General features: G+C 45.6%; 1 protein-coding gene across 3 annotated transcripts in view; it reads right to left on the bottom strand.

Moving 5' to 3' along the window:
- Positions 1-6,006: 6,006 nt before the first annotated feature.
- Positions 6,007-19,473, bottom strand: part of GABBR1 (gamma-aminobutyric acid type B receptor subunit 1) — a 123,352-nt gene continuing 109,885 nt past the window's right edge. For all 3 annotated transcript variants that reach the window (XM_077286292.1, XM_077286293.1, XM_077286294.1), the window contains 3 exons: positions 12,268-12,396; positions 7,832-7,975; positions 6,007-7,201 (listed from right to left, as the gene is read on the bottom strand). In XM_077286292.1, the coding sequence (XP_077142407.1) occupies positions 6,974-7,201; positions 7,832-7,975; positions 12,268-12,396 (501 nt within the window). In that variant the 3' untranslated portion in view covers positions 6,007-6,973. The remainder of the gene's footprint in view (positions 7,202-7,831; positions 7,976-12,267; positions 12,397-19,473) is intronic.

Below are 19,473 nucleotides of genomic sequence, written 5' to 3'. Positions count from 1 at the left end.
ACCACATTCGGCCTGTCCTGTATAGGGTACCATATGCGGCCTGTCCTGTATAATGTACCACGTCCGGCCTGTCCTGTATAATGTACCAAGTCCGGCCTGTCCTGTACAATGTACCACGTCCGGCCTGTCCTGTATAATGTACCACGTCCTGTCTGTCCTGTATAATGTACCATGTCCGGCCTGTCCTGTATAATGCACCATATCCAGCCTGTTCTGTATAATGTACCACATCTGGCCTGTACTGTATAATGTACCATATCCGGTCCATCCTGTACAATGTACCACATCTGGCCTGTCCTGTATAGGGTACCACATTTGGCCTGTCCTGTATAATGTACCACGTCCGTCCCATCCTGTATAATGTACCACATATGGCCTGTCCTGTACAGTGTACCACGTTCTTCCCGTCCTGTGTAATGTACCACGTCCGGCCTGTCCTGTATAATGTATCACGTCCGGCCTGTCCTGTATAATGTATCATGTCTGGCCTGTCCTGTATAATGGTCCACAGCCGGCCTGTCCTGTATAGGGTACCACATCCGGCCTGTCCTGTATAGGGTACCACATCCGGCCCATCCTGTATAATGTACCACGCCCAGCCCATACGGTATAATGTACCACGAATGGCCCGTACTGCATAATGTACCACTTCTACCCCATCCTGTGTAATGTACCCCACTCGCCCCATCCTATATAATGTACCACGTCCAGCCTGTCCTGTATAATGTACCACGTCTGGCCTATCCTGTGTAATGTACCATGTCTGGCCCGTCCTTTACAATGTACCACGCCCGGCCTGTCCTGTATAATGTACCACGTCCTGTATAATGTACCACGTCTGGCCTATCCAGTGTAATGTACCACGTCTGGCCCACCGTGAATAGTGTACCATATCCGTCCCATCCTGTATAATGTACCACGTCCGGCCTGTCCTGTATAATGCACCATATCCGGCCTGTTCTGTATAATGTACCACATATGGCCCACCCTGTATAATGTACCATATCCGGCCTGTGCTGTATAATGCACCACGTCTGGACTGTCCTGTATAGTGTACCACGTCCGTCCTGTCCTGTATAATGTACCACGTCCGGCCTGTCCTGTATAATGTACCACGTCCTGTATAATGTACCACGTCTGGCCTATCCAGTGTAATGTACCACGTCTGGCCCACCGTGAATAGTGTACCATATCCGTCCCATCCTGTATAATGTACCACGTCCGGCCTGTCCTGTATAATGCACCATATCCGGCCTGTTCTGTATAATGTACCACATATGGCCCACCCTGTATAATGTACCATATCCGGCCTGTACTGTATAATGCACCACGTCTGGACTGTCCTGTATAGTGTACCACGTCCGTCCTGTCCTGTATAATGTACCACGTCCGGCCTGTCCTGTATAATGTACCACATTCGGCCTGTCCTGTATAGGGTACCACATCCGGCCTGTCCTGTATAATGTACCACATTCGGCCTGACCTGTATAGGGTACCATATCCGGCCTGTCCTGTATAATGTACCACGTCCGGCCTGTCCTGTATAATGCACCACGTCCGGCCTGTCCTGTATAATGCACCACGTCCGGCCTGTCCTGTATAATGCACCACATCCGGCCTGTCCTGTACAATGAACCACGTCCGGCCTGTCCTGTATAATGTACCACGTCCTGTCTGTCCTGTATAATGTACCATGTCTGGCCTGTCCTGTATAATGCACCTGCACCATATCCGGCCTGTCCTGTATAATGCACCATATCCGGCCTGTTCTGTATAATGTACCATATCCGGTCCGTCCTGTACAATGTACCACGTCTGGCCTGTCCTGTATAGGGTACCACATTCGGCCCGTCCTGTATAATGTACCACGTCCGTCCTGCCCTGTATAATGTACCGCATATGGCCTGTCCTGTACAGTGTACCACGTCCTTCCCGTCCTGTGTAATGTACCCCGTCCGGCCTGTCCTGTATAATGTATCACGTCCGGCCTGTCCTGAATAATGTATCATGTCCGGCCTGTCCTGTATAATGCTCCATAGCCGGCCTGTCCTGTATAGGGTACCACATCCGGCCTGTCCTGTATAGGGTACCACCTCCGGCCCATCCCGTATAATGTACCACGCCCGGCCCGTACTGTATAATGTACCACGAATGGCCCGTCCTGTATAATGTAGCACGCCCGGCCCGTATTGTATAATGTACCACTTCTACCCCATCCTGTGTAATGTACCCCACTCGTCCCATCCAATATAATGTACCACGTCCAGCCTGTCCTGTATAATGTACCACGTCCTGTATAATGTACCACGTCTGGCCTATCCTGTGTAATGTACCATGTCTGGCCGGTCCTTTACAATGTACCATGCCCGGCCTGTCCTGTATAATGTATCACGTCCTGTATAATGTACCACGTCTGGCCTATCCAGTGTAATGTACCACGTCTGGCCCACCGTGTATAGTGTACCATATCCGTCCCGTCTTGTATAATGTACCACGTCCGGCCTGTACTGTATAATGCACCATATCCGGCCTGTTCTGTATAATGTACCACATCTGGCCCACCCTGTATAATGTACCATATCCGGCCTGTACTGTATAATGCACCACGTCCAGCCTGTCCTGTGTAGTGTACCACGTCCGTCCTGTCCTGTATAATGTACCATGTCCGGCCTGTCCTGTATAATGTACCACATTCGGCCTGTCCTGTATAGGGTACCACATCCGGCCTGTCCTGTATAATGTACCACATTCGGCCTGTCCTGTATAGGGTACCATATCTGGCCTGTCCTGTATAATGTACCACGTCCGGCCTGTCCTGTCTAATGTACCATGTCCGGCCTGTCCTGTATAATGCATCATATCCGGCCTGTCCTGTATAATGCACCATATCCGGCCTGTTCTGTATAATGTACCATATCCGACCTGTTTTGTATAATGTACCATATCCGGTCCGTCCTGTACAATGTACCACGTCTGGCCTGTCCTGTATAGGGTACCACATTCGGCCCATCCTGTATAATGTACCACGTCCTTCCCGTCCTGTGTAATGTACCACGTCCGACCTGTCCTGTATAATGTATCACGTCCGGCCTGTCCTGTATAATGCTCCATAGCCGGCCTGTCCTGTATAGGGTACCACATCCGGCCTGTCCTGTATAATGTACCACGTCCGTCCCATCCTGTATAGTGTACCACATGTGGCCTGTCCTGAATAGTGTACCACGTCCTGCCCGTCCTGTTTAATGTACCACATCCGGCCCATTGTGTATAATGTACCACATCCGGCCTTTCCTGTATAGGGTACCATATCCGGTCCGTCCTGTATAATGCACCACGTCTGGCCTGTCCTGTATAATGCACCACGTCCGGCCTGTCCTGTGTAATGTATCACGTCCGGCCTGTCCTGTATAATGCACCATATCCTGCCTGTCCTATATAATGCACCATATCCGGCCTATCCTATATAGGGTACCACATCCGGCCTGTCCTGTGTAATGTACCACGTCCGGCCTGTCCTGTATAATGTATTGCGTCCGGCCTGTCCTGTATAATGCACCATATCCTGCCTGTCCTATATAATGCACCATATCCTGCCTGTCCTGTATAGGGTACCACATCCGGCCTGTCCTGCATAGGGTACCACATCCGGCCTGTCCTGTATAATGTACCACGTCCGACCCGTCCTGTATAATGTACCACATCTGGCCTGTCCTGTATAGTGTACCACGTCCGGCCCGCCCTGTGTAATGTACCACGTCCGGCCCATTGTGTATAATTTACCACGTCCGGCTTGTCCTGTATAGGGTACCACATCCGGCCTGTCCTGTATAATGTACCACGTCCGTCCTGTCCTGTATAATGTACCACATCTGGCCTGTCCTGTATAGTGTACCACGTCCGGCCCATTGTGTATAATGTACCACGTCCGGCTTGTCCTGTATAGGGTACCATATCCGGTCCGTCCTGTATAATATACCACGTCTGGCCTGTCCTGTATAATGCACTATGTCCAACCTGTCCTGTATGACCTCTCACGTTTGGGGACTACTTTCCCTCTGGTCCCGATGCTTGTACTTTTTCCACGTGTCAGTAAATCCCTCGCTGTCCTGACTAACGTAGCAGCGATTCCTGCAGAGGCCATAAATCAGTTGTCTGGATCCACGAATGATATCAGATGTGTCGGCAGCCATCAGATATGTCATTACTCCGCATCACACAGATTATGAGTAATTAACACCAGGCTAATCCGTGCCTAATGAGGGCGCTCCGTCATGGCACAAGAGCAGGCTGGGATCAGGGTGACAAGTCTGGCCTATTAGTCAGTGACTAATTAAGCAGTCACACTGCTGTCCCTACAGGACCTACTATGCCCGCAGAGCAACAAGCAGTGATGTCATCAGTCACGCTGCTGATGTCATCATGTCTCTTACATTGTACCTGACACATTGGAGGATGTGACGTCACATCACATTGTTTATGGCCACAGCTGTATCTGTTCAGGTGAGCTATACTCCATACAGGGGCCCCAACCTGCTGTGTTACCCTCCTACAGTGTATATAACTCTCTCCTGTACAAATCAGCAATGTATAAGTCTCTCCTGTATATACCCACAGTGCACAATAGATATAAAAAGTCTTCACACCCCTGTTAAAATCCCAGGTTTTTGTCATGTAAAAAATCTTCCTACGAAGAAGAATCATTTCAGAACCTTTTCCACATTTACACTAATGCTTTGATGAAGTCTCCTTTGAATTTATGACAGTATTCAGTCTTTTGAGGTCGGAGTCTATCAGTGCGGCACATGGACAATTGGCGATCTTTACCCCCTCTTCCAGAAGCTCCACATCTGTCAGATTGTGGGGGTATCTCCTGGGTACAGCCCCCTCTTCAGACCACACACAGTGTCATTTTGATTCAGATCTGGGCTCTGGCTGGGTTGGGGAAGCCGTTCTTTTGGTGTTTTTCAGGTCATTTAGGGTCATTGTTGTGGTAAAAAGTGAAGATCCTCTTAAATTTTCAACTTTTCAGCAGAGGCCTGGAGGTTTTCATGTAAAATTGACTAATATTTGAAACTCTTCATAATTTCCTCCCCTTTAACTATAGTTCCAGTTTCAGCTGCTGAAACACAGCCCCAAAGCACAATGATGCCTCCACCATGCCTCACTGTGGGGATGGTGTTCTTTTAGTGATGCTCAACGTACGCTTTGTGTCAAACAGACCTTATATAAATATGGCCAAAGAGTTCTCCTATGGCCTCATCAGACCATAACACATTCCATGCATGCTTTTGACAGACATGATGTAGGTTTTGGTGAAATTCCTCCAGCTCCTTTAATGTTGCTGTTGGCCTCTTGGCAGCCTCTAGGACTAATCTTTTTATTATTTTTCATAAATTTTTGAGGGACATCCAGTTCGAGGTAATGTCACTGCTGTGCCAAATGTAAGCCCCTTCTTGGTGACGTCTTCACAGTGTCCATGGTAGATCTAATGCCTTGAAAATGTTTTTCTTCTTCCTCCTGACTGGTAACTTTCCACAGTGAGATTCTTTCCTGTGCTGTCAGCTGTTTATGGACCAGAAAATATCAGGAACATCCTCCTAGAACAGCAAAACTTTCTCTGGGTTTAATCAGAATCCCTGTAAATAATGGCGGCCGTGCACGGACTACTATTTATAACGAGGGCAAATGCGATTGGCTAATTCCGAACACACCCACATCCCAAATTATAAGAGGGTGTTCACACTTATGCAACCACGTTATTTAAGTTTTGTTCTTTTTATTATCACCCAATGGTGTGTTTTTTCAATGGATTTGTACAGGTTATGGGTGACATTAAAGGTGGAAAATGTTCGGAAATGATTTCTTTTGGGCTGATTTTTTTTTAAAAGACAAGAACACAGAATTTTAACGAGGGAGGGTAGACTTTTAATTTCCACTGTATACCACTCTCCTGTACGGGAGAGTGATGATGATCAGAAATCCGTTGAATAATGAGGAATCGGTGGAGAAATCTTCTGTCATTTATTTATTGCAATCTCCAATCACAGTTTTAGAAAACGAAAGTGCAGGAGTGGGTGACTCCGGGGGACAGGTGACTCCGGGGGACAAGTGATTCTGGGGACCGGGTGACGGTGGGGGACAAGTGACACCCAGGGACAAGTGACTCTGGGGACCGGGTGACTCTGGGGGACAAGTGACTCCCGGGGACAAGTGACTCTGGAGAAAGGGTGACTCCCGGGAACGAGTGACTCTGGGGCATGGGTGACTCTGGGGGACAAGTGACTCCCGGGGACAAGTGACTCTGGAGAACGGGTGACTCCCGGGGACAAATGACTCTGGGGACCGGGTGACTCTGGGGACAAGTAAACTCCCGAGGACAGGTGACTCTGGGGGAGGGTGACTCAGAGTGACAAGTGACTTCAGGGGGGTGGGTAACTCCAGAGAGCAGCAGGTGACACTGGGTGGCGAGTGATTCTGGGGTACAAGTGACTCCGTGGGGGGCTGGTGACTCCAGGGGCCAGATGACTTTGTAGGACAAGTGACATCAGGGGGTGGATGCCTCCAGAGGACAATTGACTCTGGTGAGTGGGTGATTTCAAGGGGTGTGTGACTCCAGTTGATACTAGATAATGGATGTTCCCTGAGGGGGACACACTCGGGGGCCCTGGGTGGGGGACACTTGTTTTTGGGGCTCGACACAGGGAACGGTGTATTTAGTGATGGATATCACATATAAGGTGCCTAATACATGAGACATCCAGAGACAGAGCGAGCGAGAGATAGTGCTGAGAATCCCAGGAGTATCAGAAAACGACAAAGAGGGAGACAAATAGAGAGAGATAGAGATGAGACAGACAGGGAATACACATGGAGAAGAGAGATGTAAGAAAAGAGGCCACACAGTGTATAGACAGCCATGTAGTCAGGAGACTGCCTGCACGCCCGGGGGCCGCCATGTTGTGGTGTGACATCTCTATTTGTATAAGAGGTGCACGCGGCTTCCATCACAGCTGTTCCTGCCCAGTTTGTCACCCCCTTCGGCCACCAGACACCTGGCAAGAGGGAGTCCGGGCTGGTAGAGAGAGGAGACGGCCCCCGTGGAGTTAGGATAGTGATTGTCGGAGCAGTTTTCCCGCGCCGTCACTGACTGTTTCCTGCGGGAGCGCAGCTGCTGGCGCAACTCCATGACCCGCTCTTCTTTCTGCATGAAAGGCAAAAGGTAACAGTGAGACCGAGCTGACAGTGGCGGACAATGCGGCAAACATTAAATCTTTGCTTAAAATACCGCCCCCCCCCATAAAGGATGGTCCTGGAGGCTAGTCACTGACATGAGCACCAATCGTAGCACTGATCACTATGCATGCCTCTGTACGTCCCCATAAGATTAGTGAAAGCAGAAAAGACAACCCAAATTTTTAATATCTCACAATGTTCAAGATCTCTGCTTGCTGTAATTGTATGGAAATAATCTGTAAAGATGGCAGCCCTTGTCCATATACGTATGGATATTGATTAGAGAGAGGGTGGTCCGCTCCACTGGGGACCCCCCTTTATAATAGAGGCCTTCTCCATACCACGTGGAACTCATTAGAATGGCCGCCATGTGACACTACATTGCTGCCATTGGCGTCTACCGGCAAAATCATCTGCTTGTTTTAGTTAACAAAAGTGAGACCAGGGCCAAATCTGCCGCAGTGACCGCGTTCTTGAGGGGGTGGTCTCTGATGAGGAGGCTAAAACTCACGCAAGCAGAGATCTTAGATCTTACAGAACGATACTACCAATATACAAAAACTACAAGATGGTGAGCGCATAACGTCGGAGTCGTCACCTCCGCGATGATCCTGCCCAGCTCCTGGTTCTCTCGCTCCAGCAGCCGTGATTTCTCCTCCTCGTTATTGTTGGTGGACGATCCGGTCTTCAGCGTGTCCTGCTGCTCCGACTGCCATTCCCCTCGAGTAATGAGACGTCTCATCTGCAGATACAAAAGATATCGGGGCTGAAGAGACATCTTGAGTCTACAACAGACAGACAGATTGCGTTGCTGATGTAGTTTCTTCCATGGGTCATGCTGGAACAGGAGAGAATCCACCCCAAAGCCGTCACCATAAAGTGACACTGGGGCAGATTATCTGTATTCTGTGGCATTAAATTATTTCTGTCCACATGTTGTGAGACATTTATCCTTTTTCTGCACCTATGAACCTGTGTAAGGCCTTGATTCTGTGTGAAGAGCTGTAGTTTTTATTGATACCATTTTGTGGTACGTACAACATTCCGATGGGAGCCAATGCAAACTCACAGCACCAATCGTGCCACTGTCACTCCTCTCGCTGCTGTTATAGCATGAAGCCAGCTGTTTACCACAGCTGGCATCCCATGGGTGTGGAGCTGCCCGGCTCTTGATACACCAACACCTGATGTCTGACGTTCCTACACTGGACCTTCCTATAGGCTGCAATAACGACGTGCTTTCCAGCACTACAGTTGCCACCTGACATTGAGCAGAATGATTGACAATAGAACACCATATTTGACTTATAACAGCATAATAACACCTCAGGGATCAATGTTCATATAGCAATTAGCTTAAGAAATTAAATTATACATAAAAAAAATTAAAATGTTATATCAAAAGGAAGTCATTTCCAAAACGCGCGTCGGGGTGTGCGCATCATTAGGACCTGGTGGCACCTAATGATACAAATCTCCATTGTTTAATTGTTTCTGCACTTAGCACAATGCACTTTGAGTACTATATGGGTATGTGCACACGTAGAATGGTCCACTGCGGATTTTTCCGCAGCGGATTTGATAAATCCGCATGGAAAAAACACTGCATTTTTCTTGCGGATTTATCGGGGATTTACTGCGGTTTTTGTGCGGATTCCACTGCGGTTTTACATCTGCGGTTTTCTATTATGGAGCAGGTGTAAAACCGCTGCGGAGTCCGCACAGAGAATTGACATGCTGTGGAATATAAACCGCTGCGTTTCCGCGCGTTTTTTTTCCGCAGCATGGGCACAGAGTTTTCGGATTCCCATAAGTTTACATTGTAAATGTGGATCCGCAGCAAAATCCGCATCGTGGGCACAGAGCCTATGGAGTTTCTGTTGCTTATTTTTTGACACTGCTGCACTTTAATTGTTTCTAAAAGGGTTTTTCTACTTTTTACTTATTGATATAATGATATTTATTATTAATTATTGTCGTGGTTTCTTTTTATCCTAGTGTCCACCGTCTATACTATTGATTATATTTGCAATTTTCATTATTTTTTTTTCATTTTTAGCTTGTATAATTTGTCCTGATACGTGCACACAATTTCTTTTAGTTATCTAAATAAAGATATATATTTTAATTATATAATCTTGTCTGGACTTTCATGGTTTTTTCATAGTTTTGGTGGTTGGTTTCTTCCCATTTTTGAGTTATATAGTTGTTTCCGCAAATGGCGGCTCTGATATATGAGGTTTTGAGGTTCCGTTAAAAACACGCAGGTGAAAAACCCTACGCAGAAACAGAAAGATTCTACCTTTTCCTTTTTATAAAACACACAGAGACTCCGAGCTGAGCCGTGTAAAATGAAGTTCATGCATTATTCTCCAGCACATCTAAGAGGTTTTAGAGTTGTTCCTGCTCAGCGTTCTGAAGATTTCTTGATTTGTGGACATCAAGATTTATACGACGGCAATAAACCAAGAGTTAAACGTGTCTGACGGGAGATGAAGCAATATAGACAGGAACATGAGAACACGATGCGGCCTGCGCTGCTCACTCCTGTACAATTGATCTGCAGCTTATTCCAATCCTCCTGTGGTTTCCTGACATCACGTTCCAAACCACTTGACTGCCTGAGCGATGAGCGAGGTGTAACTATAGATCCGTACTGCGGGCACCAAACCCGACCATTAGCATTGTTACTGCAGGAGAGCGATTATCTGCTTATACCACCATGCTAGTTATTGGGGCAGGACATAAAATGTGCAGCACATCCTCACATATATGAATTAAATGATGCTCCAGAGCTGCACTCAATATTCTGCTGGAGCAGTCACTGTCTATATACATTACATCACTGATCCTGAGTTACACCCTGTATTATACTCCAGAGCTGCACTCACTATTCTGCTGGTGCAGTCACTGTGTGCATACATTACATTACTGATCCTGAGTTACACCCTGTATTATACTCCAGAGCTGCACTCACTATTCTGCTGGTGCAGTCAGTGTGTACATACATTACATTACTGATCCTGAGTTACATCCTGTATTATACTCCAGAGCTGCACTCACTATTCTGCTGGTGCAGTCACTGTGTACATACATTACATTATGATCCTGAGTTACATCCTGTATTATACTCCAGAGCTGCACTCACTATTCTGCTGGTGCAGTCACTGTGTACATACATTACATTACTGATCCTGAGTTACATCCTGTCTTATACTCCAGAGCTGCACTCACTATTCTGCTGGTGCAGTCACAGTGTACATACATTACATTACTGATGCTGAGTTACATCCTGTATTATACTCCAGAGCTGCACTCACTATTCTGCCGCTGCAGTCACAGTGTACATACATTACATTACTGATCCTGAGTTACATCCTGCATTATACTCCAGAGCTATTCTGCTGGTGCAGTCACAGTGTACATACATAACATTACTGATCCTGAGATACACCCTGTATTATACCCCAGAGCTACACTCACTATTTTGCTGGTGCAGTCACTGTGTACATACATTACATTACTGATCCTGAGTTACATCCTGTATTATACTCCAGAGCTGCACTCACTATTCTGCTGGTGCAGTCACTGTGTACATACATTACATTACTGATCCTGAGTTACATCCTGTATTATACTCAAGAGCTGCACTCACTATTCTGCCGGTGCAGTCACAGTGTACATACATTACATTACTGATCCTGAGTTACATCCTGCATTATACTCCAGAGCTATTCTGCTGGTGCAGTCACAGTGTACATACATTACATTACTGATCCTGAGTTACATCCTGTATTATACCCCAGAGCTACACTCACTATTCTGCTGGTGCAGTCACTGTGTACATACATTACATTACTGATCCTGAGTTACACCCTGTATTATACCCCAGAGCTACACTCACTATTTTGCTGGTGCAGTCACTGTGTACATACTCATAGATTGTAAGCTTGCGAGCAGGGCCCTCATTCCTACTGGTATCTGTTTTGAACTGTGATTTCTGTTATGCTGTAATGTCTATTGTCTGTATAAGTCCCCTCTATAAGTTGTAAAGCGCTGCGGAATATGTTGGCGCTATATAAATAAAATTATTATTATTATATTATTATTACATTACATTACTGATCCTGAGTTACATCCTGTATTATGCTCCAGAGCTGCACTCACTATTCTGCTGGTGCAGTCACTGTGTACATACATTACATTACTGATCCTGAGTTACATCCTGTATTATACTCCAGAGCTATTCTGCTGGTGCAGTCACAGTGTACATACATTACATTACTGATCCTGAGTTACACCCTGTATTATAACCCAGAGCTACACTCACTATTCTGCTGGTGCAGTCACTGTGTACATACATTACATTACTGATCCTGAGTTACACCCTGTATTATACCCCAGAGCTACACTCACTATTTTGCTGGTGCAGTCACTGTGTACATACATTACATTACTGATCCTGAGTTACATCCTGTATTATACTCCAGAGCTGCACTCACTATTGTGCTGGTGCAGTCACTGTGTACATACATTACATTACTGATCTTGAGTTACATCCTGCATTATACTCCAGAGCTGCACTCACTATTCTGCTGGAGGAGTCACTGTGTACATACATTACATTACTAGTCCTGAGTTACATCCTGTATTATACCCCAGAGCTGCACTCACTATTCTGCTTGTGTAGTCACTGTGTACAGTTGTGCTCAAAAGTTTACATACCCCATACATAGAATTTTTGCTTTCTTGGCCTTTTTTCAGGGAATGTGAATGATAACACCAAAACTTTTTCTCCTCTCATGGTTAGTGGTTGTGTGAAGCCATTTATTATCAAACTACTGTGTTTTTTTGTTTTCCCTGGCCTACTAGATGGTGACTTACACATACAGACAGTTTTGAGTCTGAACTTGTCACGATCCAGAATTGTGAATGCTGCTCTGGAGACTATTACAGAATGTAATTCAGGAATCGTCACAGTGATGATTTGAGGAGAGAGGTTGATGAATGACCATATCTTAAAAGGTTTCTCACCTTTGGAACAAATAATACAACCAGTGTGATGTAGGCTGAAAAGACGATGGCCAGCGAAGAGAAAGCGAAGGAGGCGTCTTGTTGACTGCTGAGGATCATGGTGACTGGCGCCGTGATCAGACACAGAACCTGCAGAATAACATGGTAGGTGAGGACATGAATGAAGGGTGTCTGCGAGGGCTTCATTCATGCCAATCATCCAGGAGGCCACAATAAGACCATACATGACCCCTCATTACAGTAGGGCCCGCAGACCGTAGATTTAGGATCTTGTAGACTGAATTTAGTAGATTTATGATTTAATTTAATATTTGCAAAAACGAGTCTTTTCTATGGAGGATCACCGATTCAACATGACAACGAGCTTCAACCCGAGAGCTCTGGAATCTAAGACAACCGGTTATGTGAGAGGCTGGAAAATGAGCGGATTAAGAAATCTCAGAGTGATGTGTATGGTGCAACGGGACATATTTTGGATTACACCCAAGGAGAGTGATGTATATACTTTATACATAATATACTTTAGACGTTTGGGTTTTCATTGGCTGTAAGCCATAATCATCAACAGTAACAGAAGTAAACACATAATGACTCTATATAATATAGGAGTTTCACTTTTTGTATTGAACTGCAATAAATTCACTTTTTGATGATACTAAAAAGATGCCACGCTACAGGATTGTTACATGCAGATAATGTAACACAAAGCCACGATGGGAATATAGTAAACTACCTAATTAACACAATATCCACCCGCCTGGTGGTATTGAGGTTAATATACTGAAAGATTCCCCATGGGTCAATGTGTAGTAGCAGGAGGGGAAGGAAGGGGGTTTAATGGAGTTGTGCCCACGATTCTCGTCGCCCCCTGCGAGAGTATACAGTATGTGACAAGTAGACGCAGCTGTCAGCTTACCTGTAAGCACAGGGTGTTATCCAGCATGCAATGTCTCTGCAAAGATGCCGTAATGCCAAAGTGCAGAACCTCTTGCTTGAAGCAGACACCAGAGGAGTCCGGTGCCGCGTGTATTTGAAGTTGAGGCGCTTGTGTAGAGCCAGGGACTCCCCGGCCGAAGGCGTCCCTGGATAGAGCGTGGGATAGGAGAAAAAAATGGCTGCTAGGCTCCGCCTACCTGTGACGTCACACTAAGGAAGGAGCGCTGTAGCGCTCAAAAAGGCATGAATAGACCAACCAACGTGTTTCAAAGAGCTGCGCTCTTCTTCATCAGGGTTACAGCGCTCCTTCCTTAGTGTGACGTCACAGGTAGGCGGAGCCTAGCGGCCATTTTTTCTCCTATCCCGCGCTGTATCCAGGGATGCCTTCGGTCGGGGAGTCCCTGGCTCTACACAAGCGCCTCAACTTCAAATACAAGCGGCACCGGACTCCTCTGGTGTCCGCTTCAAGCAAGAGGTTCTGCACTTTGGCATTACGGCATCTTTGCAGAGACATCGCATGCTGGATAACACCCTGTGCTTACAGGTAAGCTGACAGCTGCGTCTACTTGTCACATATACTCTCGCAGGGGGCGACGAGAATTGTGGGCACAACTCCATTAAACCCCCTTCCTCCCCCCCTGCTACTACACACTGACCCGTGGGGAATCCTTGAGTATATTAACCTCAATACCACCAGGCGGGTGGATATTGTGTTAATTAGGTGGTTTACTATATTCCCATTGTGGCTTTGTGTTACATTATCTGCATGTAACAATCCTGTAGCGCGGCATCTTTTTAGTATCATGTTGTGAACCTTAAAGTGGACAGATTTTAGCATAGGCTCTGTCTTGATTTCAGCAGCTTATGATTTGTTTTTCCAGGGTGAGCGCCAGTGTAACTGTTTTTATATATCACTTTTTGATGATATTCTAATTTTGGGAGAAGCACATGTATTTATATATACAGTACAGACCAAAAGTTTGGACACACCTTCTCATTTAACCCCTTAAGCCCCGAGGGTGGTTTGCACGTTAATGACCAGGCCAATTTTTACAATTCTGACCACTGTCCCTTTATGAGGTTATAACTCTGTAACGCTTTAACGGATCTTGGTGATTCTGACATTGTTTTCTCGTGACATATTGTACTTCATGATAGTGGTAAAATTTATTCGATATAACTTGCGTTTATTTGTGAAAAAAAATGGAAATTTGGCAAACATTTTGAAAATTTCGCAATTTTCCAACTTTGAATTTTTATGCCCTTAAATCACAGAGATATGTCACGCAAAATACTTAATAAGTAACATTTCCCACATGTCTACTTTACATCAGCACAATTTTGGAACCAAAATTTTTTTTTGTTAGGGAGTTATAAGGGTTAAAAGTTGACCAGCAATTTCTCATTTTTACAACACCATTTTTTTTAGGGATCACATCTCATTTTAAGTCATTTTGAGGCATCTATATGATAGAAAATACCCAAGTGTGACACCATTCTAAAAACTGCACCCCTCAAGGTGCTCAAAACCACATTCAAGAAGTTTATTAACCCTTCAGGTGTTTCACAGGAATTTTTGTAATGTTTAAATAAAAATGAACATTTAACTTTTTTTCACACAAAATTTATTTCAGCTCCAATTTGTTTTATTTTACCAAGGGTAACAGGAGAAAATGGACCCCAAAAGTTGTTGTACAATTTGTCCTGAGTACGCTGATACCCCATATGTGTGGGTAAACCACTGTTTGGGCGCATGGCAGAGCTCGGAAGGGAAGGAGCGCCATTTTACTTTTCAATGCAAAATTGACTGGAATTGAGATGGGACGCCATGTTGCGTTTGGAGAGCCCCTGATGTGCCTAAACATTGAAACCCCCCACAAGTGACACCATTTTGGAAAGTAGACCCCTTAAGGAACTTATCTAGATGTATGGTGAGCACTTTGACCCAACAAGTGTTTCACAGAAGTTTATAATGCAGAGCTGTAAAAATAAAAAATCATATTTTTTCACAAAAATGATCTTTTCGCCCCCAATTTTTTATTTTCCCAAGGGTAAGAGACAAAATTGGACCCAAAAGTTGTTGTGCAATTTGTCCTGAGTACGCTGATACCCCATATGTGGGGGTATACCACTGTTTGGGCGCATGACAGAGCTCGGAAGGGAAGGAGCGCCGTTTGACTTTTCAATGCAAAATTGACTGGAATTGAGATGGGACACCATGTCGCGTTTGGAGAGCCCCTGATGTGCCTAAACATTAAAACCCCCCACAAGTGACACCATTTTGGAAAGTAGACCCCCTAAGGAACTTATCTAGATGTGTTTTGAGAGCTTTGAACCCCCAAGTGTTTCACTACAGTTTATAACGCAGAGCCGTGACAAGGGTAACAGGAGAAATTGGACCCCAAAAGTTGTTGTCCAATTTGTCCTGAGTACGCTGATACCCCGTATGTGGGGGGAACCACTGTTTGGGCGCATGGCAGAGCTCGGAAGGGAAGGAGCGCCATTTGGAATGCAGACTTAGATGGATTGGTCTGCAGGTGTCACGTTGCATTTGCAGAGCCCCTGATGTACCCAAACAGTAGAAGCCCCCCACACGTGACCCCATATTGGAAACTAGACCTCCCAAGGAACTTATCTAGATGTGTTGTGAGAACTTTGAACCCCCAAGTGTTTCACTACAGTTTACAACGCAGAGCCGTGAAAATAAAAAATCATTTTTTTCCCACAAAAATGATTTTTAGCCCCCCAAATTTTTATTTTCCCAAGGATAACAAGAGAACTTGGACCCCAAAAGTTGTTGTCCAATTTGTCCTGAGTACGCTGATACCCCATATGTTGGGGTAAACCCCTGCTTGGGCGCACGGGAGAGCTCGGAAGGGAAGGAGCACTGTTTTACTTTTTCAACGCAGAATTGGCTGGAATTGAGATCGGATGCCATGTCGCGTTTGGAGAGCCCCTGATGTGCCTGAACAGTGGAAACTCCCCAATTCTACCTGAAACCCTAATCCAAACACACCCCTAACCCTAATCCCAATGGTAACCCTAACCACACCCCTAACCCTGACACACCCCTATCTCTAATCCCAACCCTAATCCCAACCGTAAATGTAATCCAAACCCTAACCCTAACTTTAGCCCCAACACTAACCCTAACTTTAGCCCCAACCCTAACCCTAACTTTAGCCCCAATCCTAACCCTAACTTTAGCCCCAACCCTAACCCTAACTTTAGTCCCAACCCTAACCCTAACTTTAGCCCCAACCCTAACCCTAACTTAAGCCCCAACCCTAACCCTAACTTTAGCCCCAACCCTAACCCTAACTTTAGCTCCAACCCTGGCCCCAACCCTAACCCTAGCCCTAACCCTAGCCCTTACCCTAGCCCTAACCCTAGCTCTAACCCTAGCCCTAACCCTAACCCTAATGGGAAAATGGAAATAAATACATTTTTTTTAATTTTATTATTTTTACCTAACTAAGTGCGTGATGAAGGGGGGTTTGATTTACATTTATAGCATTTTTTTATATCGGATTTTTATGATTGGCAGCTGTCACACACTAAAAGACGCTTTTTAGAGCAAAAAAGTTTTTGCATCTCCACATTTTGAGACCTATAATTTTTCCATATTTTGGTCCACAGAGTCATGTGAGGTCTCGTTTTTTGAGGGACGAGTTGACGTTTTTATTGGTAACATTTTCGGGCACATGACATTTTTTGATCGCTTTTTATTCCAATTTTTGTGAGGCAGAATGACCAAAAACCAGCTATTCATGAATTTCTTTTGGGGGAGGCGTTTATACCGTTCCACGTTTGGTAAAATTGATAAAGCCGTTTTATTCGTCGGGTCAGTACGATTACAGCGATATCTCATTTATATCATTTATTTATGTTTTGGCGCTTTTATATGATAAAAGCTATTTTATAGAAAAAATAATTATTTTGGCATCGCTTTATTCTAAGGACTATAACTTTTTTATTCTTTTGCTTATGATGCTGTACGGCGGCTTGTTTTTTTGCGGGACAAGAGGACGTTTTCAGCGGTACCATGGTTATTTATATCCGTCTTTTTGATCGCGTATTATTCCACTTTTTGTTCAGCGGTATGATAATAAAGCGTTGTTTTTTGGCTCGTTTTTTTTTTTTCTTCTTACGGTGTTCACTGAAGGGGTTAACTAGTGGGACAGTTTTATAGGTTGGGTCGCTACGGACGCGGCGATACCAAATATGTGTACTTTTATTGTTTTTTTTGTTATTTAGATAAAGAAATGTATTTATGGGAATAATATATATATTTTTTGCTTTATTTAGGAATTTATTTTTTTTCTTTTTTACACATGTGGAATTTTTTTTTTTTTACTGTGTCCCGGGGGGGACATCACAGATCGCTGATCTGACAGTTTGCACAGCACTCTGTCAGATCAGCGATCTGACTTAGAGAGCTGCAGGCTTACCAGCGCCTGCACTGGACCCGGAAGTAATCCCTGCAGGACCCGGATGCAGCCCCGCGGCTATTTTGGATCCGGGGCCTGCAGGGATAGGAGGTTAGAGACCCTCGGAGCAACGCGATCACATCGCGTTGCTCCGGGGGTCTCAGGGAAGCCTGCAGGGAGCCCCCTCCCTGCGCGATGCTTCCGTATACCGCCGGAACACTGCGATCATGTTTGATCGCAGTGTGCTGGGGGTTAATGTGCCGGGGGCGGTCCGTGACTGCTCCTGGCACATAGTGCCGGATGTCAGCTGCGATAGTCAGCTGACACCCGGCCTCGATCGGCCGCGCTCCCCCCGCGAGCGCGGCCGATCGCATATGACGTACTATCCCGTCGGAGGGAATTAAGGCCCACCCCACCTCGACGGGATAGTACGTCATATGGGATTAAGGGGTTAAAGATTTTTCTGTATTTTCATGACTATGAAAATTGTATTGTACATTCACACTGAAGGCATCAAAACTATGAATTAACACATGTGGACTTATATACTTAACAAAAAAGTGTGAAACAACTGAAATTATGTCTTATATTCTAGGTTCTTCAAAGTAGCCACCTTTTGCTTTGATGACTGCTTTACACACTCTTGGCATTCTCTTGATGAGCTTCAAGAGGTAGTCACCGGGAATGGTCTTCCAACAATCTTGAAGGAGTTCCCAGAGATGCTTAGCACTTGTTGGCCCTTTTGCCTTCACTCTGCGGTCCAGCTCACCCCAAACCATCTCGATTGGGTTCAGGTCTGGTGACTGTGGAGGCCAGGTCATCTGGCGTAGCACCCCATCACTCTCCTTCTTGGTCAAATAGCCCTTACACAGCCTGGATGTGTGTTTGGGGTCATTGCCCTGTCAAAACTTAAATGATGGTCCAACTAAACGCAAATCGGATGGAATAGCATGCCGCTGCAAGATGCTGTGGTAGCCATGCTGGTTCAGTATGCCTTCAATTTTGAATAAATCCCCAGTGTCACCAGCAAAGCACCCCCACACCATCACACCTCCTCCATGCATCACGGTGGGAACCAGGCATGTAGAGTCCATCCGTTCACCTTTTCTGCGTCGCACAAAGACACGGTGGTTGGAACCAAAGATCTCAAATTTGGACTCATCAGACCAAAGCACAGATTTCCACTGGTCTAATGTCCATTCCTTGTGTTCTTTAGCCCAAACAAGTCTCTTCTGCTTGTTGCCTGTCCTTAGTAGTGGTTTCCTAGCAGCTATTTTACCATGAAGGCCTGCTGCACAAAGTCTCCTCTTAACAGTTGTTGTAGAGATGTGTCTGCTGCTAGGACTCTGTGTGGCATTGACCTGGTTTCTAATCTGAGCTGCTGTTAACCTGCGATTTCTGAGGCTGGTGACTCGCATAAACTTATCCTCAGAAGCAGAGGTGACTCTTGGTCTTCCTTTCCTGGGGCGGTCCTCATGTGAGCCAGTTTCTTTGTAGCGCTTGTGGTTTTTGCCACTGCACTTGGGGACACTTTCAAAGTTTTCCAAATTTTTCGGACTGACTGACCTTCATTTCTTAAAGTAATGATGGCCACTTGTTTTTCTTTACTTAGCTGCTTTTTTCTTGCCATAATACAAATTCTAACAGTCTATGCAGTAGGACTATCAGCTGTGTATCCACCAGACTTCTGCGCAACACAACTGATGGTCCCAACCCCATTTATAAGGCAAGAAATCCCACTTATTTAACCTGACAGGGCACACCTGTGAAGTGAAAACCATTCCCGGTGACTACCTCTTGAAGCTCATCAAGAGAATGCCAAGAGTGTGCAAAGCAGTCA

This window comes from Ranitomeya variabilis, chromosome 2 (assembly GCF_051348905.1).
Source record: "Ranitomeya variabilis isolate aRanVar5 chromosome 2, aRanVar5.hap1, whole genome shotgun sequence".
Taxonomy (NCBI): Eukaryota; Metazoa; Chordata; class Amphibia; order Anura; family Dendrobatidae; genus Ranitomeya; species Ranitomeya variabilis.
Note: the sequence above shows the minus strand (reverse complement) of the source record. Positions and strands in the feature narration are given on the sequence as shown.